At 34.8% G+C, this 27,548-nt stretch overlaps 1 protein-coding gene across 1 annotated transcript in view; it reads left to right on the top strand.

The window, feature by feature from the left end:
* Positions 1 to 27,548, top strand: part of LOC150083708 (uncharacterized) — a 99,573-nt gene that overhangs the window by 25,684 nt on the left and 46,341 nt on the right. Inside the window, exons 3-6 of the mRNA XM_090378577.1 lie at positions 10,615 to 10,979; positions 15,188 to 15,499; positions 22,408 to 22,725; positions 26,369 to 26,602. Coding sequence (XP_090234703.1) covers positions 10,615 to 10,979; positions 15,188 to 15,499; positions 22,408 to 22,725; positions 26,369 to 26,602 — 1,229 coding nt within the window. The remainder of the gene's footprint in view (positions 1 to 10,614; positions 10,980 to 15,187; positions 15,500 to 22,407; positions 22,726 to 26,368; positions 26,603 to 27,548) is intronic.

Below are 27,548 nucleotides of genomic sequence, written 5' to 3'. Positions count from 1 at the left end.
GTAATATATGTGCTGGATGTAATTTGGGATTTATTAAATAATGACACTATTAGCATTAACAGTACGAAGTTGCCCAAAAAAGAGATATTTGAGCTAATTAAGTTGCTGGTCGAGGCTATCATGAGAAAGACAAGGATAATGATGATCAAGAGCTGCCAACACCACCCGAAATCTGCTGTGGAGAGACTGACAATTGCCCAGGAAGAAGGAGGAAGGGGCCTGATAGACTTCATTGAGCAACAGAAGACAGCGATAGTTAACCTGAAGGATAACTTCCAGAAACACACAGCAGCACTCCATCAGGCCATAATGTAGATAGTCAAGTGGTATACCCCACTCAACCTAAGCGAGGAGTCCCTGTTCAACCAGGAGGTACAAACGAAGCTAGAAAAATGGGCAGAGAAGACACTCCATGGCAGACACTACAATGATTTCCATCAAGATCACATAGATAAAATTGCTTCCAATGCATGGCTCACGAGCGGGACGCTCTTCCATGAGACTGAAGGATTCATGCACGCCATCCAAGACCAGGTAATCAACACCAGGAACTATAAAAATACATCGCCAAGGAACCCAGAGTGCCTGATGACACATGTCGACAATGCCACCTGGCCTCAGAAATGATCCAACACATCACTGCGGGATGCAAGGTGATCACCCAGACTGAGTACACTCATAGACACGACCAGGTAGCCAGGATAATACATCAGAAGCTAGCAAGAAAATACCAGTTGGTTGAAGAAAGTGTACCATACTACAAGTACGAACCCCAGGCAGTACTAGAGACCCCAATCCACAAGCTGCACTGGGACCGTGCCATAATAACGGATAAGACAATCCCACACAACAGAGCAGACATAACCCTTGTGGACAAAGAGGAAAAAGCTACCTATCTGATTGACATAGCGGTACCCAACACTGGCAACCCGCAGAAAACCAATGGGGAAAAAATCAGGAAGTACACGAACCTAAGACAGGAGATCAAAGATATGTGGCATATGCAACAAGTAATGACCATTCCGATCATTGTATCAGCCACAGGTATGGTGCCAAAGACTCTACATAACAGCCTAGCAGCAATAGGTCTCCCAGCGAACACCTACAAGGAACTCCAGAAAGTCGCAATCCTGAACACCTGTAGGAGTGTCAGAGAGTTCCTCGACCAACAGTAACACCAGACATAACAACAACAACCACCCTGTGTACTTGGCAGCAATACCTGTCACGAGGTGGAACCCCCAATCAGGGAGAAATAATATAAGAGCAATAATAATAATAACAAGAAGCTCACCTGCACACACAGGCACCTAGCAGAGTAGTTAACTTGAATGATAAATCACCCGGAGACAATCTCGAAGTTTCTTACTGAAGGAGTCACATATCTGAAGCCTAAAGATGAAGATACAAGAAACCCGGTGAAATACAGGTGCAACAATGGCAAAATGGAGTGCCATCATTAAGGTCAAGAACATCACAACCAGGCCAATCCCCATTAGAAGAGGAATCTTTCATGGGGATGTTTTGAGCCCACTGTGGTTCTGTCTGGCACTCAACCCGTTATCCACCATGCTTACATCCATACTTACTTATATATATGGCGCACTATGGCCATAGATGCTGATGCGCCAAATAAATCCCCAATCAACCAACCATGCTTAACGGCAGAAATTATGGATATAACCTCAAAGAAAGAAGAAAGAACCTGTACGCCCTTACCCACCTGATGTACATGGATGACATCAAGTTTTACACAGCAACTGAGAAGCAACTCCAGCAGTTATTCCGGATCACCGAAGAATTCAGCAAGAACATCAGGATGAAATTTGGTCTAGACAAATGCAAGACCCACACGCTGCACCAGGGAAAATTAGTTGGCTGAAACTACCAGCTGCTGACTGCTATAGAGATCAAAGCTATGACAGAAGGAGAGACTTACAAATACCTAGGGATGATGCAGGCTCAAAAGGTATAGCACAAGGAAATCAAGAAGTGCCTGACCGAAAAATATCATCACAGACTCAGAAGCCTGCTGAAAGCAAAATTGAACGAAGGGAACACAGTTAAAGCAATAAACACATATGCAGCTCCAGTACTAACATACACCTACAGGGTCATAGTTTGGACTAACACCGAGCTAGAAGATATCATGTGAAAGACAAGGACAATGATGACCAAGAGCGACCAACACCACCTGAAGTCAGCAGTGGAGAGACTAACAATAGCTCGGAAAGAGGGAGGGAGGAAGGGGCCTGATAGGCCTGATTGAGCAACAGAAAACAGCGATAGTTAACCTGAAGGATTACTTTGAAAACAACACAGCACTACTCCACCAGGCCATAAGGAAGATAGATTAAATGGTATAGCCCACTCAACCTAAGCGAGGAACCTCCTGCCGCCCAGACGGCACAAGAAATGAAATTAGAAAGATGGGCAAAGAAGACACTCCATGGCAGACACTACAATGACCTACATCAAGATCACATCGATAACGTTTCTTCCAATGCATGGCTCACAAGCGGTATGCTCTTCCCCGAGACTGAAGGATTCATGCTGCCATCCAAGACCAGGTAATCAACACCAGAAACTATAGAAAATACATTGCAAAGGAGCCCAGAATGTCAGATGACACATGTTGATGATGCCACCTGGCCTCAGAAACGATCCAACACATCACCGCGGGGGGTGCAAGGTGATCACCCAGACTGAGTACACTCATAGATACGACCAAGTAGCCAGGATAATACATCAGAAGCTAGCGAGGAAATACCAGTGATCAAAGAAAGTGTACCATACTACAAGTATGAACGCCAGGCAGTACTGGAGACAACCCACAAGCTGTACTGGGACCGTGCCATAATAATGGATAAGACCATTCCTCACAACAGACCGGACATAACCTTTGTGGACAAGATGGAAAAGGCTACCTACCTGATTGACATAGCAGTACCCAACACTAGCAATGTCCACAAAACCCATGAGGAAAAAATTAGGAAGTACCCGAACCTGAGAAATGAGGTCAAGGAGATGTGGCACATGCAAGAAGTATCGACCATCCCGATCATCGTGTCAACAACTGGTATGGTGCCAAAGACTCTACATAGCAGCCTAGCAGCAATAGGTTTCCCAGAGAACACCTACAAGGAACTCCAGAAAGTTGCAATCCTGAACACCTGTAGGATAGTCAGAGTTTTCCTTGCCCAACAGTAACACCAGAGATTACAACCACCCTGTGTACTTGGTAGCAGTACCCGTCATGGAGTGGAATTCCCTAATCAGGGAGAAATAATATAAGAGCAACAATAATAATAATAATACAATGTCTCTTTTTTGAACATATACGAATTGCATGTAATTTAAAAGAAATTTTAAAGAAAAGAAATTATTTAAAAGAACATACATGAAATTTAAAAGAAAATATATAAAAAAATTAACATAATTATGTAAAAACAAAAAATAGACAATTATTACATTTTAATCAGTGAGGCGGTTGGGTTTGATGGGAGGCACACAGTATTTTAATACGAGGATTTATTTTGAATTGCCTTACTCTCAGCTCCTCTTTACCGACTTTAGTCGCACAAGTAGGAAGTGGGAAACGGAAATAAAATTCTAATTGCCTTTTCAGAAATTTGTGGAAATTCATTTTAAATTTTGATCCAAAATTTGCTAATATTACTGTTATTAAAGTGAATTTCCAGCGACTGGTCACTGCAGATCTCATCTAATTCTTCTTCCTCTTGCAAATTACGCTCTAACGTTGGAAGGTTTCTTGTTGCAAATGGGTCTCTTACCCACAGATATTTTTTGGTATCAAGGGATGGGAAGTAATGCAGTTTTTTTCTCTAACAGCTCTAATGTTTCGCTTATTACGTTAATTATTTTAGTATAATTCTTTTTGGCAGTCAAGGGAAACATTTCTACATTTTTTACATTTACATATTTTTTCCCTATACTTACTCAACTTTTCTTTAAAGGCAAGCAACTTGTCAGTAGAAGTCAGTAAATTTTCCTGTGAGCCTTGATTACTGATATTTAATTTATTTAGCTGTGCGAATAAATCTGCTAGAAAAGCTAATTTACAGCACCAAATTTCCCCACTTAAATCATCACAAAATTCTGATTGCTGCAGTGAAAAAAATGTGAGCATTTCTTCATGCAACTCTTACATACGGAGAAGTACATTTCCTTTCGATAGCCACTGAACCTCAGTAGGCATTATTAAAGAAAAATTATCAGACTCCAGTTCCTCGTATAATTTTCCAAAAATATGTATTTTTTGTGGTTTAGTTTTGATATAATTGACCATTTTAACCGCTTGATCAAGTACAAGTTTTAAATTGAGTACGACTGTCTTCGCTGCTAAAACTTCTCTGTGCATAAATCAGTGTGTTGTAATAATATTTGAATTGTGTTGTTTTACTAAGTTTACATATCCTTTTAGTGCTCCTGTCATTGCGGGAGCACTGTCAGTACAAATGCTAATGCACGAGTTCCATAATATACCACACTTGTAAATAATTATTCATTACTTCGAAAATATCTTGGCCAGTTGTTCTTTCAGTGAGTTCTTTACAACAACAACAAAAAAAATAATAATTGTGTTTTCGATAAACCTACAAATGCTATTAATTGGCCTTTCCCGCTAATATTTGTAGAATTATCTACTTGCAATGCAAACAGTCTTCCAAAATTATTAATATGTTGACCAACTTGTTCTTCAGAATTCAAAAATACAAATATTTTTAAATATCTGTATTTTTGAATGCCTACAAATATTTAAAAATACAAATATTTTTAAATATTTGTATTTCTAAATGCCTACAAATATTCAACGACGGAATCTGCTTTGGGCTCAGAAATACAAATATTAACCAGTAGATTCTTAAACAGGGGTTATGCCCTTGCCACAATAAACCGAATTAGGATACAAGCTAAGGATAGGATACAAAATACTACACCAACCAACAATAGTAATATCAAAAAATACTTTATTTCTGTCCCATATGTTGAACAATGGCACAAACAGCTTAACAGATTCTTTAAAGATACCGAATTTAAAATTGTGGCCAGGCCAATACAGAAATTACACACTATACTGAACAATCACCCAGTCCTTTCCTCATTTGCAACACAAATTAATGACCTGGTATACAATATTTCTTGCGGTGATTGCGACTTGTCTTGCCAAGTTTTGACGCGTTTTCCTTTGAATATTCGTGTTAATCAACATGCGGCCTCAGTTTGTGCTTCTTCTTCTGCAGCGTCAGAATTAGCCTTTCACACCGTTAACGAAAAACATACTTTTTTATTTAACGAGGCCAAAATACTTAGTGTACAACGTAATTATAGTTTAATGAATAGTTTTCTAGATATTAAATTCTGTTAATGTTTGTCGGCCATATCTCATCTCCGATTCGTGGGCTTTTACGCGCATGTGCGAAGACAAATAATCCCTATTTAAGTTTCATATTCACCCCTATTCGGTAATTTTCATTCCTGTGATCATGACATACGGTCGAAAAGCTTTGTCAGCTTCAGGAAGGAAAATCGTTTTGAAATTTTTTCGTTAAATTCTTTTAATTAATTTTCTTATTTTTAATTGCATTAAATTGATTTTTAATTGTGTTAAATCGAGTTTTATTGTGTTAAATTGATTTTTAATTGTGTTAAGAGTTTTATTGTGTTAAATTGATTTTTAATTATTTTTAAAATTATTTGTTACTCTAATGTAAGTTTTTTGATTTTTTCGTTTTAATTTCTGGAGAGTATCATACGCAAATGTTCTACGTACTATATTGAGGTAAACTTCTCATATTATTTTACAGATATTTTAGCCATATAAAATTCTGTACCTTGTTTTTTGGTAGAGGCCTGCAGTCTTTTAAATTCTCCATAGTTTTCGACAATAAATTCTCGTGTTTTGTAGAAAAATGGTGCTGCAATTTACTCGGCACTATTGATTCATTCGACACTTAAACCACATACCACACATAAAGGTTGAGGGACAATCTTTGGTACCAGTATAAGCTCGTTATCAAGTTGCCTCTTCTAATTTTCTTTCACTAAATATTTATCCCTTGCTAATAATTTCTGAAAAAAATTAAAGTTACTTCTAGAAACATACAGTTAATTGAAAATGCCTGTTCTATACGAATTAACTGAATATGATGTTTTAGAGATAAAAACACAAAACGTACTTTTAAAACACAAAGGAAATTTCTTACTATGCTGCTTACAAGTTGCACTTAATTCATAGTCCTATGCTTTACGCACACACAACTGCAAAATGCACTGCAGGGTGCCTGCAAAAGACCCTCAAGTTATAAGAATGGCCGAATAAAGGTGGCCAATTCTAGTACTAGGAATCAAGAGGTGAATAAGAGTGAACAGGTCTAGTACTAAGAATCAACAAGTGAATAAAGATGAACAGATCTAGTACTAGGAATTAAACATGACGTCACATTGACCGCTGGAAGGAACTTGGATCGGCGCAGCATAAATAAACAAATTTTTTATTTGAGTTAATTTTTATTATAAAACTTGGATTTATTAATTATTTTTTTATTTATATTTTCCATGGCACGCTTTAAGGATACTCGCGTTACTGTAGGTTGAGAAACACTGATATATTCATTACATTGTTACCATCCAGTGGCATTATTTCTGTAATTACATCCTTTATTTCTTTATTTAATCGAAATATATCGCTCTTTAGTTTACTTTTGAGTTCATCAAACATTGGGAAGTTGCAAGGTCTCTCTCTCACACACACACACTATACTGAAAGAGGTGTTGGCTCAATTCTCTCCTTGCTAGCCAAAGTTTAAAAATTCTTCCCATCTGGATGAAAAAACGTTTATGAATTTTTTTCATACAGTGGTCAAACTAATTAATCTTGGTGAGAACTGCAAGGTTTTTTCCCCTAAATTTGAGTTTTTCATCCTGAAAAATAGGCAAACCAAACGCATAGAATATACACAATTTACAGACATGATATACTGACACCTCATGGCCTTAGTTGCCTCAAGGCAAAATTCTACAACACCCTCTCCATCCATTTTCATCCCTTCATGAAATCTTGTATGAAATTGATTGCTATGCAAGTAACAGCAAGGGTAATTCTCTTAAACACCCCTACAAGTTCATCCCTCCAAGAATTTGTTCTTCCTTGAATTTATTCAACCCATCCACTTCCACAACAACATGGAAGCCTTTTCCAACAATCAACCACCCTCTGGCTGAAGGCAGACTTCTGCACATCTATCCTGCAACCATCCTTCGTCAGCTTGAATTTATGCCCTCTCATGTGTGTAGTCTCAGAAAGTGGAAGAATGCCATTCAGCTTGCTCAATCCATTCAGGGTTTTAAACACCTCAATCAGATCTCTCCACAGGCGCTTAGTCTCGTGATGCTGCCAATTGCAGACCTGAAGCCTTTCTATGTAACAGAATCTTTTTCTTTCCTTCACCAGTCTGGTTGCCCTTCTCTGCACTCGTACCAGCAGATCTACATCCTTCCTAAAGTGAGGCCTTCAGATCCGTATACAGTACTCAAGATGTGGCCTAACCATGGCCTTATACAAAGGGAAAATCACCTCATTCCTTCTAGCAAAGTTTCTGTATATTATTGACAAAACCCCATGAGCTGTCCTGGCAATATGTCTGCACTGCTCAGAGAATTTCATGTCTGACTGCACAGTTACCCCCAGGGCTTTTTCATTCTCCACTACTCTGAGTGTAGTACCACAGAGTTAATAAGTTACTCTGGCATTACTGCTACCCATATGCAGTACCTTGCACTTGTCAGTGTCTCAGCCCTCAACCCAATTTTCCTAGATCTTGTTGCAGTAGCTCACCCTGATGATTGTCGCTAATCACTCTACCAGCTTTTGTACCATCTGCAAACTTAGACATTAAGCCTGATATACCTTTATCAATAACATTGATAAATATCAAAAACAACAATGGGCCCAGCACCGAATCCCAGGAAACTTCACTAATAACATTAGTCCACGAAGAGCAGTGCCCATTGATAACTACTTCGTCTTCTTCCACTTAACCATCTCTTTATCCATAGCAATAACTTGCCCATAATGCCAAATTGCTCCAGTTTGTAGAGTAGTCTGTTATGTGCAACAGTATCAAAAGCCTTCCCGAAATTCAAGTATATAATGTCAGAATTAACAAATCCTTAACAAATCAATGCTGTGATTGGAGTATGATTACATGCCTGACCAGATGGTCAGGCATTACTTCTTTAACCAGTGATTCCATTATTTTCCCTGAAACAGACGTTAAGCTAAGAGGTCTGTAATTACTCATGTCCCCTTTTGATCCCCCTTTATGAATTGGAGATGTATTCGCACATCACCAACCCATCATCATCATCATCGGCCGTTTTCAATCCACCGCAGGATGAAGCCATCTCCAGAAACTTTTCAATTCCTTCTGTTTTGTGCAACGGCTATCTATTTACTACCCACGAACTCGTGAATTTCATCTGTCCATTTCCATTGTTTTCTTCTGAGTTTTATTTTAGCTCCTCTTGGGTACCATTCTGTTATTTTCTAAGTCCATCTGTCATCATGTCTTTGAGCTACGTTCCCTGCCCAAGACCATTTCAGTTCTTAGTTTTGATAAGAATGTCCTTTATTTGTGTTTGCTGCCTAATCCATGTGTTTCTCTTCTTATCTAACAGTTTGATTCCTAATATAATTTTCTCCATTCTTTGCTGTGTGGTTTTCAATTTCTCTTCCATATTTTTTTGGTGAGTGCCCAAATTTCACTTCTATAAGTCATGGTGGGGCGTATATATTGGTTCATTATTTTACGTTTCAGACAAATTGGGTATTGCTCCACATGTGACTATATTTCTGAATGCTATCCATCTGAAATTTATTTTTCTCTTGACTTGCAGCCATTTATCATTATTACAGCTAATGACTTGTCCCAGATAAGTATATGAATCCACCTTTTCAATTACTACTCCTTCAATGATTATATCTCTTTCTATGGCATACTTGTTCATCATTACTTTTGTTTTAGCCATATTCATCTTTAGTCCAAAATCTTTATTAACTCTGCATAACTGATTAAGATTTTCCTATGATTCTTTGGGATCGTGGCTTATGATCACAATGTCATCTACAAATTGTAAATTGTTTAGGTACTCTCCATTCACATCAACTCCTTTCTGCAACCAGTCCAATCTTCTGAAAGCTTCTTCAAGGGCAGCAATAAACAACTTCGGAGATATTGTGTCTCCTTGTTGAACTCCTTTCTCAATTCTAAATTTGCTACTGTCTTTGTCTAGTCTATTTAAGGAGATAGCATTCTCATATATTTTCTTCAAAATCATAATGTATGGGGTGTCTATGTCTTGTCTTTCCAGTGCCCAAATTATTGCCTTTTGCTGTATGGAGTCAAATGCCTTTTTATAATCTACAAATGCCAGGCATAATAATGTTTTATATTCATTTGCTTTCTCCATTAGCTCTGATATTACACGAAGGCGAGTAATCCATATCCTTAGTTGAGAATCCTGTTCTAAAGCCAGCTTGCTTGTTCGGTTGATTCTTGTCAAGTATTCTTTCTAATCTGTGTTAGTAACAACCCTTGTGAACAACTTGTAGATGTGGGACAACAAGCTAATTTCCAATTTCTGATTTATCTCTTTTCTTATGCAGTAAAATTATGATTGCATTATTCCACTCCTTAGGCATCACTTCTTTCCTAATGTATTTTGCGAAGAGTCTTGTGAGTTTCTGTTTCATGTCTCTTCCTCCTAATTTTAACAACTGTATAGTAGCTTCATCTTCACCCGGGGCTTTCTGATTCCTCATTTTCTTCAATGCTTGTTCTACCTCATTGGGGAGGATGTCAGGTATGTCATATGTGTTGCTAATTTGTGATTCATCTTCCCCACTGCTGGCATCATTCCCTTGCTCCTTATATAATACTTTGTAGTAGTCTTCTGCTATTTGAATGCTATTTATAAGTACACCATCACTATTCTTCAGTTTCAGTATCATTTGTATTTCTGTATTACTGCTCATGACTGCTGATTTAAGTCCTTTGTTTTCCCTTAATGCCTGTTCTCCTTTTCTTGTGTTAAACCTTCTTATGTTCTCTCTGAATCTTTTTCTAATGGCTTTGCATTTATAACTCAGTATACTCAATTTTGTCCTTGTTAGTGTTTATCTCTCCAGCCCATAGGGACCCCCATGAATCCAAGGATGCTCTCATAATTATGGCTGAGGCTTTACTTACCTCTTTTTCTGCCTCCCTTAATAAAATTGGATAGATTCCGTTCACCCACAGGTGCCTTTTTTATGTTCATCTTCAACAATTTCTCCTCCATTTTCTTTTCAGTACTGATTATTTGATGCCGTAATGTAACTCACATAGCACTGTCTTGTAAATTCTGTTGCTAATAAAATGGTAGCAGAATTTATATAATAAAATTGTCACTGAAAATATATTTTCATTGACTATTACAATTATTTACAGAAGTGTTTTCACTAGAGTTTTGTAATTAAATATACATTTGTTAAATATATAACAGACATTGATGAAACTTTTACCTTGATTGACAATGATATTATCATTTTAGTGATGATGAGAATATTTTTAATGCCTCTGATGAAGATATCTTTTCTACTTTGCTTAATGAGGAAGAAGATGATGACAAAATGGAGCCCACATCTTTTAGCATTGAAAAGAAACCAATTGTTGTTGAAAGCATGCCAATAAAATTAAGAAAGGATAAAATATTATCTGTTAGTTGTTTTGATAATGGGATTGTAATTGCCTATAAAGATTGTGTAGAAAATTGTTGGGCTATTCAAGTATTTTCCTTGGATAGTGTGTTGATAGGAAGCAACTCTCCACTTTTATCAATTAAAATTCCTTATATTCCATATAATCAGGTCTTCGGATATAAAGATGAAGATGAGGATTCAGATCCTTTTAATACAGGTACAGAATAACTTTTATTTAATTAATTTGTTTCATAGAATAAAGTGATGATCTGAGAGCTTATGGTATGTAAGAAATAACTGCCCTGTACATACAGTAGACTCCTGATTAACCAGAGAGGTTGGGAAATTAATTTCCCCGGATAATCGATTTTCTGGATAATCCACAAAATAAGCAAAAACTCTGGATTATGAACAACATGCATTTAATGTAAAACAGCAAATTTTATACATATATGTATTCATATGTTCTATTATTTATTGAAAAAGGTAACTAAAGTTTTGTTTCTTTGCATCACTGACTTTTCTACTAATGGCAGAATGTAAATTACTCATAATCTTATTGGCAAGAATGTCTTCTTATTCTGCATAGTCAAGAAGAGTCTCCACATGAGACAAAGCAGAACAGTGTCAGATTTTATTTGTTGGCAATAGATTTTCTTCAGTGTCCTCTGAGTCTTTGTATCTATTTGGCTTCCTCTATCCATAACCCTATGTACTATTTTGTCATCACATAACATTTCATTTCAGATTAAACTTTTATCTGGACTTAACCACACAACAACTGCTTCTTCATCTAAAATTTTAAACCCTTCAGTCTGTCTTAAATCATATAATACGTCATTATTAGTCTTGTCTCTAAGAGCTTGTTTGTCTTTTGCAGGTACATTTAATATTTTCCAAAAAGATTTTTGTAATGTTGTGCTTTAGATTGATATCCACAATACTGATATTTCATAAATTGCATACAATATTGTCATATAATAATAATAGGATTCTTTATTAACATAAATTGTATACAATAGTGATTCCTTACACAGAAAGCCAGAGGAATCTTACAATACGTTGTTTATACAAGTGATTTTTTTTTATTAGAAAAAAATAAAAAATAAAATAAATAAATAAATAATAATAAATACATAAGAAACAAAAATAATAATCAAAGTGTAATAATGAAATAGTAATTAAAACGAAACAGGACTACAAGTTTAGCATAACATGAAATGACATCAGCTAAGATCGGCACTTACATAATTGTCCTTTACAAACAAGTTTTTTTTATAAATTTTTTAAAAATTTTGAATCGCCCCTTGGTCCATTGGTTGTATTAACACTATCACATTTGGTGGCAAATATTTTACAAAAATGTTCCCATCATATATTTTTTTAAAAATTTAAATTTAAAAATAAATTATTGTAAGTAGGTACTGTAACTGATTTTTTTAGTAATTTAAATAAATTTTTTTTTCGTCCCCCGGTTAATCCACAATTGGTTAAACTGCCCCTGGATAATCAGGAGTCTACTGTATTAATATTAATCCTAAAGTAGATGCATTCAAAAGTCATGCAAGCAGGCATATTGGTAGATATTATTCACCATTTAGTGTTTTTTGGGATGAAGGCTGTAAATAGTTTCAAATTGTGCACCACTTTGTAATGCTGTCTGTTATTTTAATAAAGGGGATTCATTTATGAAAAAGTATAAATTGAAATTAAAATAATTGAAGGAATATTTAAGAATAAGAGAAATAAAAGTAAAGAAAGACAAATACATGTATCAGGAGCTGCAAAGTAATGCTCACACTGCATCTGTTTTTTCATTCATTATTTAACTTTGTGTTATGAAGAGGATGAGGGCTCTTAGTTTACTGCAGTTTAATTTCTCACTGCATATGGTGGGCCAGCATTCTGCAAGTTTGTTGCATCAGTATGCTAATAAATTATGTATCAGTTGCAGTTTGATTCATTGATTTGTTTAACATTTGAAATGCAGCAATTCTGCAATTATTATTGTCTTGTCGCCTTCCATTGAGATGAGACTCAGTGGTTTCTCTGTTTTAATTTTGTTTTCTTTCATATGTTGTTCATGTAGTTGTGGTTGGATTTCAGTATTTTCTTTGTATTTGCTTCTTAGTTGACTTGGCTATTCTGTTCATCAGGACAGAACATCCTTTCCCTAACAAATCTTCGAGAACCAAAGACTTTAAAACATATTATTGGTGACGATGCAAACATCAACGAATTTATTTTTCTCTTTTTTGAAAAAAATTGGAATCTATCATAAATTCTAAACGATCTCCCTAATAAAAAATGAAGTGATTATATCTGAAATTTGTTTTTTATCATTTTCCTATGAATAGGTGCACTATAACTCCAGCAGCTCGTGTTCCATAACACACACACACTATTCTTTTAATGAATTCTTAATTTATATAAGATGATTTTAATTTTTTAATTAAAAAATTCTAAATAAAGTTTTATCATTCTAAAATAAAATTGTGAATAGCTGCTGCATTGAAGATTATGATATTTTTGCTTCCATAGCCCTTGAATTTTAACACAATTAATGCAGTTTAAAAATCAAACTATACTGAAGGAAAGCTTAATTTACATAAAATTCACACGATTGTCACTCTTAATGGATATAATTTTTAAGTTTGTTTTTGCATGTACAAATACAACAGACATACCTGCCCACTTGATAATTAATGAAAATAATAATAGAATATTTTTATTATTATTGGGACCATTTAAGGAAAAATTAGGCATGCTTTGGTACAAATTATAGGAGATTTGCTATGCATAGAATTGCTTTAAATAATTTTAGATAATAATAAATTTTAGATAATAAATCTTTAAATAATTTTAGATAATTTTAGACTTTTATATTTATTATAAATACGTGTTATTCAAATGCTTATTTAAATAATAAATTATATTATTTAAATAAAGAGACCAGAAAGACTAAGTGTCTTTCTGATGTTTTTATCAGTGCCAGGTACCATTTAATGTTACTCTGCACTGATATAGTATACATTTGAAATGAGTAAAATATTACAGTGAAGTCATGAGAGTTCTGTAAAAATAACATGGAATACAAATAAGAAACAGTAATGTACTCATGGTTTATATACCCCATTATTTGTCATTTCAATATTTGTAATTTTACTTATTCATTACTAAATTATTATTTGGCTTCACTCATATTATAGAGAGATGGCTGAGACCGATTGCTGGAGTTATATGTTTTCAAATTTATTTAACATAATGAGTATAAAATGGAAATAAATTAATGCATGTTAAAATAAACAGTATATTATTTATTAATGACATGCATTATAATTTAATGCATTGAATACTATATTGTTGTAGCATTGCTTCTAATGAGTTAGTATGGTGGTGATGATATAGCAAACATTGCATGCTACTGTTTATAAAACCTTAATTGATTAACTGTGCGCAACGAGAATTGCATTGCAAATCTACTTAAGTCAACTCAAGTCACGAGGGTTCAGTGTTTTTGCAAACTATGTTATAAAGCTTGTTTAGCTGTTTACAAGTTCAAAAATTTTATGGGAAACTTCACTTGTCCTGTGAATCCTTAACTCTGCTTCTGCTTGAAAAAGTCCTCAATAAACTATTTGTATCAGTGATTGGATATGAATCCAGATCTTTTCAAAGGGTTTCAAGTGACAAATCCAGCACCAACTGAGATGGGGGGGGGGGAGATTGCAGTGACATAGAGCAAAAAAGTGACAGGTGACTTAGAGCTTTAGCACATTCACCTGACTATGAGGACCTCTCAAAAAATGAAATAACTTATATTTACAAAATTGGAACTGAACAATCTCAAACATAAGAAATTTAAATCTTTTGGTGGAGGTCAATTTAGATATTCATAGGAGGCTGTGTTTGAGGTCCAGCTTCAGTTAAAATAATTTATCATGGGAAGTTATAAGGAGGGAAGGTTTATGTTTGCTGCATTAATGATATCAACTGAAATATCAGTGGAACTGGAATCACTTATGGAATAATAAATATTATAGTAATAGTTTTTACTTTGGAGATAAGTGTTTGTAGTTTTCTGTAATTGTTGAAGATAGCACAATATTCCTTAAAATATTGAAGCCATTTACAAAATAATGCTATCTATATCTAATTAGTTTTTAATACTGTTGAAAATAAGTTTTTGATACTGTTGACAATTCATGAATGTTATTAAGTAACATGTTATCAATTATAATTATGTTAATCTTTAAAATTTTATTAAAATTTAATGTTTTTCCTTAAAGGGGTTTTATCATTTTTAAAATGCTTGCTTCTGTTGAATGTTGAGCATAATAAATTGTGAGTTGTATTTCTGATAATGTATTCAAATATTGCTATATTACTAATATCTGTTAATTTCCCCAAAACCATATTTCTTAGAGCATCACTTTTTGGCAATTCCAAGGGAAGCAAAACCTGTTATTAAGTGTCTTCGACCAACTGGTTTTTCGTCACAATCTTCAGAAGACAATGACCAGATGTTGGATAATGAAGTGTTCAGTATATTTTTTGGAGGAGATACCTTGCTTCTTAACAGTATGGTAGGTGTAGTAGGTTTACCTGATGGCAGAGTGCTCTGGTGGCCATTTAAAGAGATTTCAAATGAAGAAAGAATATCAGCAAATAACTCAGCATATCTTCTCTGTGATTTGGAAGAACCGGTTTATGAAATATTTATTAGCAGGGTGTCAAGTAAGATAAATGTTAAATTTAATTTTCACAATTATTTATATACTATAGTAAATACTCATCCTGTTAAAAATACTGTTCACTGCTTAAAAATAATGTTAAAAATAATGTACATTGCTTAAAAATAATGTTAAAAATAATGTACATGACCATGCTTCTTCATACAGATGGCTTAGCACTTCCCCCTATACACTTCAGAACTCAATATATAGTACCTTATGGTTTTCAAGGGTAAGTCTGTACATATAATTATTCTAATTAAGAACAGATTTTTTTTCTGTTGTTGATTTTTCTGGACATGTTCAGAAACATATCTAGCTTTCTTGTCCCCACCATAGGACAGTCATATGGTTGGCAACAAACATTAAATTATTTTTTGCTGATATCATTTTCATCAGAAACTTTCTTTATGGCAACTTGCATGTATACATACATGCACATTGACTCCTTGCTTATTATTAACAATATATGGAGCTTTTAGAATGCTTCATTCATATTTGGGCAAATACTCATTCTGTATTCCAGTGTTTTTTGCTTGCTGAATGTGCACATTTATTATTATTATTATTATTATTTATTCAGTTTTGATCCCTTTACAGCCTTTGGGCTAAGAGGTTACAGATTTGATACATATTTTGATTATAGGTGGGTAGATGGGTTATTTTTCTATAACATACCACATTATTCATTATAGTACACCATTAACACGAGATTACACATTACCATTAATATGAGAATAACATTTGGACAGAAATGTTGATGGTATTCCTCCTCTTGCTCAGACTACACACATGAGGGGCTCTAAATTCAAATTGTGGAAGGATGGTTGCAGAATAGATGTTTGCCTTCAGTGGGTGGTTGACTTTTGGAACAAACTTCCATCTGTTGTTGTGGAAGTGGGTAGTTTTAATAAATTCAAGGAAGAACTAGATAAATTATTGGAGAGGATGGACAGGTGGTGTGGGAACTTATTTTTATTTTTGGCTGATGTTTTATAAGCTTGCTTTCTTCCATAATTTGCCAGTACTAATACTAAAAAGATTACACGTGACCATTTAGGGTACTAGATATTTTATCCTAAAATTGAAAGGAATATTTTTTATTTATTTTTTTTTTTTCAAAGTTAATCTTTGAAAATTTTTCAGTTAATGCCATCTAATGAAATAACTGCACACTTTCAGAAAACCTCTACACAGTGGGCTATTGTCAGAAGTGAATATGTAAGAACATTTGTGAAAGATTTAGGGTCATTCTGTATGATCATTTTGGCATTGTTTTTAACATTTATTTCCTGTTTTGTGTGCTATAATGCTGCTACTATTTTGATTTTTGTTTCTTTGAAGTGCTGAAGAAATGTGAGGTTCTCATCCCAGGTGAGTCCAAGAGATTTGAGCGTTGTTAATTTGAATAGTTATTTTAGTAATTTTTTAATGAAATTTAGTAAAAAAATATAGTAAAATTTAGCAATATAACATTTAGACAATTAAAAAACTATGATATGAACACGAACAGTTTTGAATGATTTATTGTAGCACAGAATTAAATATAGCATAATGCTATATACAGTTGTATGCATAATGGGGTTCCACACCACATATACAGAGCCTAATAGCAAACTGAAGCTGTAATAGCAAACTGAAATTTGAACAGCACATAAAAGCATCATAATCATGCCTGCATACAGAATGATGCATTTGTTTTTCTTGTATGATAGTTATACACCTTTTATAGCTTGAATCTTTATAGCTCTAAATTTAAGCTGTCTATGCCCTTTAGCATCTCTCATATATAATGGAAACTTATAGAAAATGTGTTATCAGCTCTTACGCCAAGGGTATCTAGTCACCCATGGATGAAGGAACAGTAATCCAATGGTCTGTCTGGATAATTTCATTCACTCAGAATAAATAATGATACACACTTTAGAGAAATGCTATTTATCTTAAGGTTAACAGTAATATATCTTGTGATTTGCTATAGAATATGGGGATGTATGATGCTTTTATAAACTTCATTTTGCCACTAGAGCTATATACAGAATGATGCTTTTGCACTCTTTCTGCAATAGCTATATACCTTCCGTAACTTTATAGTTCTAAACCTAGAGTCGATGTCAGTGTACCTAGGTAGGTAATAGGGAAGGTGTATGCATTGGATTAGTATTGTTTGTTTGTTATTTGGTTTTTAGGAGCATTAGCAACTAAGGCCATATTGCTCCGGGATATGCGGTGGTCATTCCCTGACCTTTCTGCATCCTCCGTATTTGGTGGATTAGTATTAGTAAAGTCCAAAAGGTGCTAGGATTTTGCTACATGAGGAAAAAGAAACAGAAAAAAAAAAAAAAGAACCTGTGTGCAACCTGTATCTCTGTTGCCATACTCTTCCCACTGCCCGAAGGTACCAATCCAGTTGTCCCTTAAAACATCATCAGACTACTTGTCACCCTCAGCCACCTAGGAATGCAGTTTATTCCAGTTGCCAACAACATTCTGACTAAATATAAACTTCTTGAGGGCCAGTATATTAGTTTTCTTCTGTAGTTTATATTTATATTGCCTAGTTTTGTGTCCTATTTCAGTGTAAAAATTTCCACCATCATTCAGTTTGCTCTCCCCCTTATAAATCTCAATTAGATCCCCCCCAAGATTCATTATTTCCAAGCTCTGTACCATACCTTTCACAATCTCTCTCTTTCTTTCATCCCCCTCCTCATATGGATGTCCGTTACTTTTCTCACCAACTGAGTCAACCATATTCTGACGTTTTTTAGCTCATTTTCTTTTTAAATGCAGCTCCCTAATGTGGGAACATTTCTAAATGCTATTGCAAAATGTACATGGAATTATAAACTCCTTCTTCCAGGGTTCAAAGGCTCATTGTGTTGCAGGTTCCAGGGTTTCCTCCTACACCGCTGAGTTGTCATCTGTTCTTGACATAAGCCAAAATGCTGGCTGTGTAGATGTAGTGTAGGTATATAGTATTATTCTTACCATCCATGTTAGAACTCATAGTTCTCAACTGGAAATATTAGTACTCATTTTATACTATAAAAACAGCAGTTAAAAAAAAAAAAAAATAGCAGTTGAATATAAGTTCTGGTAGGGGAGCAGGTGTTTACAGCTAAATGTAACTATTTAGAGCACCCTGGGACAATAAAGATCAGGGGGAACAATGTTCTCACTTAGCTGAGGGTAATGAGTTATGACAAAACAGTGCACTCTCCAGTACTTTATCTAATTGTCCAATGGCAGCAGTCATCTTAAACACTGAACAAAGACACTTGTGTCAGCCATGATGTTCATATCTTAAGAAAACAAATACAAAATATTTATCTATGCAGATGAATTCATTGAAGTAACAAGCATAGGCAGGTAGAACATCACTTTATGGTTGCCTGGTAATGAGAAAAGATGATATTTAGATTTAATAATCTAGAAAAGGCAAAATCTCAGGAGCATGCAATAGACACACACACACACTGTACACTACCTAACAGCCGACCATTCCAGGTGCCTTATCAATCAGTGATTTCCTGTGTTCTAGAACTAATGGGCCAGGACACAGAGACCATCTGTTTACATTGCATGCTAACCTTCATATCTAATTGTATCAAAATGCTTTATTCTCCTCATTTACACCTTTCAGCTCTACTACACTGAGTGTATTATTTGTGGGTTATTATTTGCCAAATGTAGAACCTTAAATTTGGCACCATTAAGGCATAACTATTTCTGCAACTATCCATGAGGCCTATCTGAATCATTTTGAAGAAACTCAACCTGACTTGCATTGTTAACCACCCTTCTGGCTTTTATATTACCTAAATTGCAATATCACACATTTATTCCCTTATTTGTATTATTCAATATCATCAAAACAGTTTTGTTGTTAGCCTCTTATTAAAACTTTATTTGTAGTGGTAATAGACATTATAAAAATGAACTATCATTTACATCTGCCATAGTGTTAATAAAACTTATTAACGAGATATGAATATAGAAGGATCCTGCTTATAACTGTGGCCCACTCTGAAGAATGACCATTTATAACAATCCTCTGCTTCCTGTTCTTTGGCCACCCCCTCATTCCACCTCAGTGTCTTGTTCATGACCCAAATAGACCCCAGCTTGTATAGCAACCTCCTGGAAGCAAGATGCTTTACTCAAGTCCAACTATATGATATTTAAATTGCTCCTTGCATCCCACTCCTGTGTGATCACATCTAGTAGTTTATCAGATTGGTCAAACAAGATTTTTCCTTTAAAATTTCATGTTATGATTATGGGCCCTTTAGAATGTTATATTTCTCAAGACTAGAAACCTTGTAATGCATCATTGATCATAGATTTTTTACCTTCCCTGATGCTTAGGTGAAATTAACTGGTGTGTAGTTACTTGTCTGATTCTTAGCCACTGTTGTGTGTGTTGATCAGATGTTAGTACTTCTTCAGTCCAAGGTTACCCTTGAATCCAAAGTGATTACCTCATAATTAACCCTACAGGTTTTGTATATTCCTTTGCAGCCTCTTTCAGTATGATGAGATAAATACTATCGATACCTGAGATCTTACCTAATCTCAAACTTAGTAATTTCTTTTGTTAGAATTTTTTTTTTTTTGGTTGTGGCTATAGAATGAAAATGAAATAAAATTTACATAACTGTAGTAGTTTTTTAATGAAAAATTTTGAAGAGATATATTTCTCAAAATTTTTTTCTACCATTTAGCAGTATTATCTCTCTATACATTAAAAAAGTTTTTTTCCTAGTGATATTTATGCAAGCCAATGGGAGAAGAGGGCGAGGCAATTACGTCACTACAAATGCAATTAATTATTGACAACTGCCTCCATAACGTTCACTGACTTTATGCACGTGCTTCACTGTCTAACTCTAATGCATGAAAATGCCTGGCATCATTTGATGTTCCATTGTAATATTTTTTATATATTAATGAAGGGCTCCATTGTCCCAATATAATTTGTATATTTGTAAATAGTTTAGTATTTTGTAAATATTTTAAATATTTGTATAGTTTGTAAATCTTTCAGTTAAATATTTTAGTCCTGCTCTTTCGGATGCAATAATATTCCTCATGCATTATGGAACCTGAAGCAAAAGGCCTTTTCCTAAGTGACCTATGTAAACGCAGGTGAATAATTACATAGTGATATTTATTCCACCTTGAGAATGGCAAGCACTACAAATGCACAGGTAAATAATTACATAGGTCATTTCCTGATTAGATATCGGTAAAAATTCAGACCTTGGGTAATTCAGACTTTTCCATACTTCGACTAAAAGTCAGGAAGAAGGCAGTTATTGTTATTTGGTTTTTTTAGGAGCATTAGCAACTAAGGCCATATTGCTCTGGGATATGCGGTGGTCATTCCCTGACCTTTCCGCATCCTCCGTATTTGGTGGTGACAGACTCAAACCCCGGTCTAATCAAGAAGAAGGCAGTGATTGGCAGGTGCCACTCACTGTTCCTCCCCCATCTTCCTAGGTGTTTATTCCTCCTGATCCTGCTGTTTTAAAATCAGAAAACAGGTTCCCGATTTTAAAACAGTGGGATGGGGGAATAAACACCCTATGTAAGCTAAGCGACAACACAAAACAGTCAGAAACAAAACGCATTCATAATAATCATCCAATCGCAGAACTTGACCGTAAATCACTCCGTTCTATGATTACGTCCACTGCACGAAGACAAGTTGTACCCAAATAATAGATTTTAGCCTTGGATATTGATCAGTTTGTTTTGACAGGTGTGTCTTTTACGTAGAAAAGATTTGATTTACTCCGCCATACCTCTACATATTACGTAGAAAAGCATGCACAGGGGTTGGCGAGCAAAGCAAGCATGGGGCAGAGCCCCCTAGTAAGCATTAAAAATAAATATAATGGCAACAGTTGTTTTTCAGTTATTATTTTAAAATAAATATAGCTTCCATTCCATTTTTAGAAGCTTTTCTGTCCCTGTTGCATGATGCACTTCCACTGAGGTTTGCATTAAATATCAAACAAATAAATAATTTTTTGAATGTATTTTTTACCTTCATTGGTCCTCCATGGGAAGATGATGGCAGTAGATTTCCTGTAAACATTTATATAAAGAGTGGGGAAGGGAATTTCGTGATATCACAAATGCAGTTGCTGTTGTCTCAAGACACCATTCTCTGTGGCAGAACTGTAAAAGTAGGTGTTATCTTTTCTGAAAGGTTTCTGACAATTTCTTGACAGTCAGTGATATTAAGCAAAAAATGTTGTTATCGAAAGAAGATATAAATAGCATCATTATGACTTTTTATTGTCTCTCTTTCTCTCTCTCAAGTGCCACTACAGGTAAACAGATTTTCTTGCTGTTTACCTGTAGGTTCTGCTCAACTCTTCTTAACTTGAAGGTTCTGCTCAACTCTTCAGTACCTTCAAGTTAACTCTCAACTCTTCAGTACCTTCAAGTTATAGGACTCTTATTTTGTCTACAAAGTGACTGTAAAGAGCATTGGACTCTGCCCTACACAGTCAGTTTCTGTGTATTGGCCTCCTTTATTGGCTATGGCACTGATTGAAGATGCCTATAAGAATTTCTGAAATCTCCAATGGGATTTTTAACCAGACTTCTCTAAATAAATGACTTGGCAAAACCACTATTCTGTTATGGAGGAGATTAAGCAGTTAGGATAAGAGCATAAAATAAAGTAAATGTTATGGTGGCAGCTACTTAGGAAGGAATACCTTTCATTTGGTTTTGAATAAACTGTATTTGCTAAAAAATTAGTTTCCATATTTATTGATCAAGCATATAGATAAATTATATGTATATTTTTATATCATAATGTATAAAATAATGTATATTTATTTATTTGTATAATTATATAAACATTTATATAATATTTGTGTTATATTACAGGCCAAGAGTCCAGAATTCTAAATTGTATGATTATTGTGGGTGTATTTGGTAAAATCATGATAGTATCTGCATGTAATACATCCAAATTGGCAGAGAAAAATAGGTCATCAAGTTGCAATTTTTCAGTTATCCAGATTGCTTGCCCTGTTCTGGCTTGTATTCATTACAGTGGTGGTTTGCTGTATACCTCCTCTGGTGGTCAGTTATATTACTCACTCATTGAGCACAGAATTGAAGATGGATTGGATTCCTTTAATGTGCAACCTCAAGAGTTAAGATATTCTACTGTCATTGGACTTTATTTACTAAAATGTACAGGTAAGTTAATAGTTCTAAAGAAAAAAGTAACTAAATGAAGAATTATTGTTTGTGCTTCCAGTAAAACATGTAATTCAGATTAATAGGGAAAATGGGTAGTTAAAATTAGTGAAAAGTTTGAATTATAAAATATAACTGTTAATTTAATCATACAGTGCACTCCCGCTAATCTGAACCCCGGTAATCTGAACGTCTGCCTAATCCGAACACGTTTCGGTCAGCGGAGAGGAAATTTTTTAGTTCGCAAAATATATGTTAAATACGTTAAATTTAAATGGTATTAATGGTACAAAGACATTTAGAATTCCACAAAAAAATTGTATTTTATTGTAGTACTGTACTAATACAAAATTAATAAATCAGTGTTTGACATGGCCTATTAAAACTACAGATCAATACTTATACACCAAAACAGGAACAAAAGCCATTTTTCAGAAGTAACAAACTCTGTTAATTTCTTTTGACGTAACGATGAAAATCGATTAGAAGATGCTATGTTTTGCCACCGGTTACACTCTCCCACAGCTCAGCAACCCAATATACAACATCTTTCAAGTTCACTTGTTTCATTTTCTCATGTAAAGAAAGTGAATTGGTGTTATCGTCTATCAAGGACCTAAGATATTTCTTTCTGTATGCAAGCTTGATAGACTGTAACACCCCCCTGGTCCATGGGCTGTAATAACGGTGTTACATTAGGCGGTAAGAAAGCTGCCTTTATATCCCCTGATGTAAACTCGGAAACGTCTGGGTGGGATGGGCCATTCTCCTCATTGTCTATGAGGAGAATGGCGCGAGGTGGCAAATCATTTTCATTGCTGAAACGTTTCACTGCTGAGAAAAATTGATTATGAAACCACTCAATGAAAAGCTGTCCGTTCATCCAAGCTTTTTTTTGACTTTTGTAATGAACTGGAAGATTGTTAATGTTCATATTTTTAAAAGCGCTCTCGGCTTCGCTGATTTAATGATCATCATCAAAGGTAGCTTGTGATTTCCTGAAGCATTACTTCAAGCTATCAACGTCACTCACTCCTTATTCATTTTAAAATCTGGGGTACGTTATTCGGCTAATCCGAAATTCTGCTAATCCGAACAGGGCTCGGTCTCAATTAGTTCGGAGTAGCGGGAGTCCAGTGTATATAGATAGATCACAACTCATATTGTCTTTTTTTTGAAGAAATCAAAAATTTTCTGTTTTGTAAAGGTTGTAATGTATTGCTGTTTCATAACGTCAGTTTTTTTTTTTTTTTTTTCATTTCTTTTAGGTTGTGAAAATATTTAGTTAAAAAATTTGTTAATACAAATTTAATAAGTCTGCATAAATATATTTAAAAAATGAGGCAGTCTGAATTATACAAGGTTCAGGTTAATGAGGATTTACTGTACTTTGTTATCAAAGATTTAGATCAATTATTAAAGTTATTAATGTGATATGAAAAAAACATACAGTAAAAGACTGCACTTAACAAGATAACCATACAAAGAGACTGCCATAAAAAGGAACTAATGATAAAACAGCAAATAAAGTTTTGTGGACAAAATTAATGTGGACGAAAAGGCAGGCACTGACAACTCCAACTATTTAAAAAAGTGAAATAAATTTCATGGTTATTTATGCAGTCATTCACATTTGTATTCCAGTCATCTGTGTGTTTTAACTTAAAAGTGTGGTGCCTCCATAGCCAGGTGGGAAGGAGCAGCAGTGCGTAGCACATGCTTCTTGATTAGACTGGGGTTTGAGCCCGTTACAACCAAATACGGATGATGTGGAAAGGTCAGCAAATGACCACCGCATATCCCCGGAGCAATATAGCCTTAGTTGCTAATGTTCCTAAAAACCAAATAACAACAACAACAGCAACTTAAAAGTGTCTCTGTTTATATAAAAGACATTTATTTTTAGCCAGCAAGTTATAAATTACTGGAATAACTGGGTGGCTGACAGTTTGGGGAAATTCAAAGGTCAGCTGGACTTGTGGGAGGAGGTAAATGCATAGGTTGTCTATTTACTTCTTTATTATTTATTTATTTTATTTAATTTTATTGTTATTATTATTATTTTACTCTTTTTTTTTTTTTTTTTTTTTCTTTTTGGCTGCTGCAGCCTTAGGCTTCCTTGCACTATATGGCCATTACTAATACTAATACATAAAAATTCTGATTTTTTTTAACTATAGTATTAATAGTGGAAAATGATGCAAGAACACAAGCTTATACAGCTTTAGTGAAAAAAAAACACTTTCCATATCACCTGTCCATTGCCTCTGGCAGTTTGTCTAGTTTTCCCTTGAATTTATTCAAACTACCCACTTCTAAAACATCAGATGGAATAATCCAACAATCTGGCTGAAGACAAATTTCCACACATCCATTCTGCACCCATCCTTCCTCAATCTGATTTATGCCCCCTCATGTGCATAGTCTGAGCAATAGGAAGGATTCCATCAGCATTGAACTTACTCAGTCCATTCAGAGCTCCTCATAGGTATTAGTCTCCAGATGCTGCAATTTACAGAAATGAAGCCTTTCCTGCTAAAAGCCCCCTTTAATTCCCTCCCCTCCCCTCCCTGACTTGTTGCTAATCTCTGCATCCACTCCAATAGATCCACATCCTTTTGAAAATGAGGCTTCTAGACCTGTATAAAGTACTTGGCACGGGGGACTGACCATTGCCTTATACAATGGGATAATTACCTCCTTATCCCTATTGGAAAAATATTTGTATATCATTGACAAAACCCCACCCCATGGGCTGTCTTTGCGGCCTGTTTGCACTGCTAAGAGAACTTCATATCTGACTGTACAGTTACCCTCAGAACCTTTTCATTGTTCACTACCCTGAGTACCACACAACTGGTGCATTAATCCCAGGGGCTCACATCTGGTATGGGCTTGGCACACCCAGGGTCCTGAGCTGGATATTATCATTCTTCTCTTTCTTGGTGATTCCCTTCTACTTCTCTCTCTTTCTCTGTCTCTCTCTCTCTCTCTCTCTCAAGGTAATTCAGAATTTTTTTTTTTTTTTTTTGGCTGGTGCAGCATAAGCCTCATGCTTTCTTGCACCATATGGCTAATAATAATAATCTGTGATTACTGCCTCCCATATGAAGTACCTTCCATTTTTCAATGTTAAACTTCAATTGCCACTTCTCAGTCCCTCTGCCTAATTTATTTCGATCTTGTTGCAGTAGAATACCCTGATTACTGTCATTAACCACCCTGCCAATCTTTATATATAATTTGAATATAATTAAGCTTCTCAGAAAAGAGAAGATTATAGGAGAGAAACATTTATAGAGAACAATGAATACAAAATGCAGAAATGTTTAATTGTTGAAATATTTAATGCCTGTACTGTATTCTAATGTCATTTTTTGCCATCAGCATCCTTTTTTTATAGATATCCCTTTTCATGGTGTTCAATAATAAAAATCATGAAACAGTGAGAAGATTTCAAGGTACTTTTCAACATATTGACATATTTATATATATTAATCAGTGAAAAATATAGGTTGAAAAGATATCAAACTTAGTGCCAGTACCATTTATGTGTCATTGAGTTAACCTAAAGCTGTAGCATAATGCCAGTATTTACACAGTAAAGTATACTAGTAATTTTTAATGGTCATTATTTTTTCAGATAAAAGAGCAAGAATTATGTGCCTTACTGCAGATGGTAGCCTTACTCTGTCTCTTGCCAGCAGCTTAATTACATCTAAAAATACCTTTCCATGTATATCAGGGGAAGAGATACAAAGACTTCTGGCTTCAATTTCTCATTATGCTGATCAACTTCAAGAAGTGCAATTGTTAAATAAGAAGCAGCAAGCATTACTAACGGAACTGGGCTTGGCATCAGCTCTTCTCACCAAAAGTATGGCTGAACCTTTTCATTTGGATTTAATATTCATATTTCACATAGTATGCTACATATAGGCATCATTTTTGTTGTATCAAAATTTCAGTTTAATGAATATCACTTTAAATTATTTTAAAAGAATCATTATTCATTCAAATAAGTTCTACTTCACTTTTTTGATATGCAGAGGTACTAATTTCTGCTTTATTTTACTTAAACATCTATTGTGAAATCAGTATTAACCAAATAAAACAACATAGAGATTATCATTTTATATAAACTGCATCATTATATAGTTTATATAACATTTTAGTAATATAACTTATTGTATTTTTTATTTGAATTTTTAACTTTTTTTACATATTAATTATAAAAATTCTGTTTTAATGCAATCTGAAATATATTATTATTATTATTATTATTAGCCATATGGTGCAAGGAAGCCTGAGGCTTATGCTGCACTGGCCAAAAAAAAATTTTTCCCTATTACCCTGAGAGAGAGAGAAGTAGAAAGGAATCACCAAGAAAGAGAAGAATGATGATATCCAGCTCAGGACCCTGGGTGTGCCAAGCCCATACTCACCAGTTGTGAGCCCCTTATACATCAGATTGCACTAAATTTGAATAAGATTACAGTAAATCCTTGATTTTACAGAATAAATTAGGGGAAGGAAGTGTGTGTTAAAACAAAAGTTTTTTTTTTCGAGACTATTTGTATCCCACATAATTGGAAATTTAAACACTTATTCTGCATATGTATGTATGTATGGTCATACATACATATGCAGCCTCCGTAGCCAAGTGGGCAGGAGCGGGAGTGCAGTAGCACACGCTCTTTGAGTAGACCGGGGTTCAAGCCCCTGACTGCTGAATACGGTCGATCTGCCAACCCGCACTGGACCAGCGTGGCAGATTATGGTCCATTTCCCTCAGCATGAATTGTTGAGGAGGCTTCCATCCT

The sequence above is a fragment of the Mastigoproctus giganteus genome, chromosome 7, assembly GCF_048544385.1.
Source record: "Mastigoproctus giganteus isolate SK-2022 chromosome 7, ASM4854438v1, whole genome shotgun sequence".
NCBI classification, from domain to species: domain Eukaryota; kingdom Metazoa; phylum Arthropoda; class Arachnida; order Uropygi; family Thelyphonidae; genus Mastigoproctus; species Mastigoproctus giganteus.
This window is presented reverse-complemented; position numbering and strand designations above follow the sequence as displayed.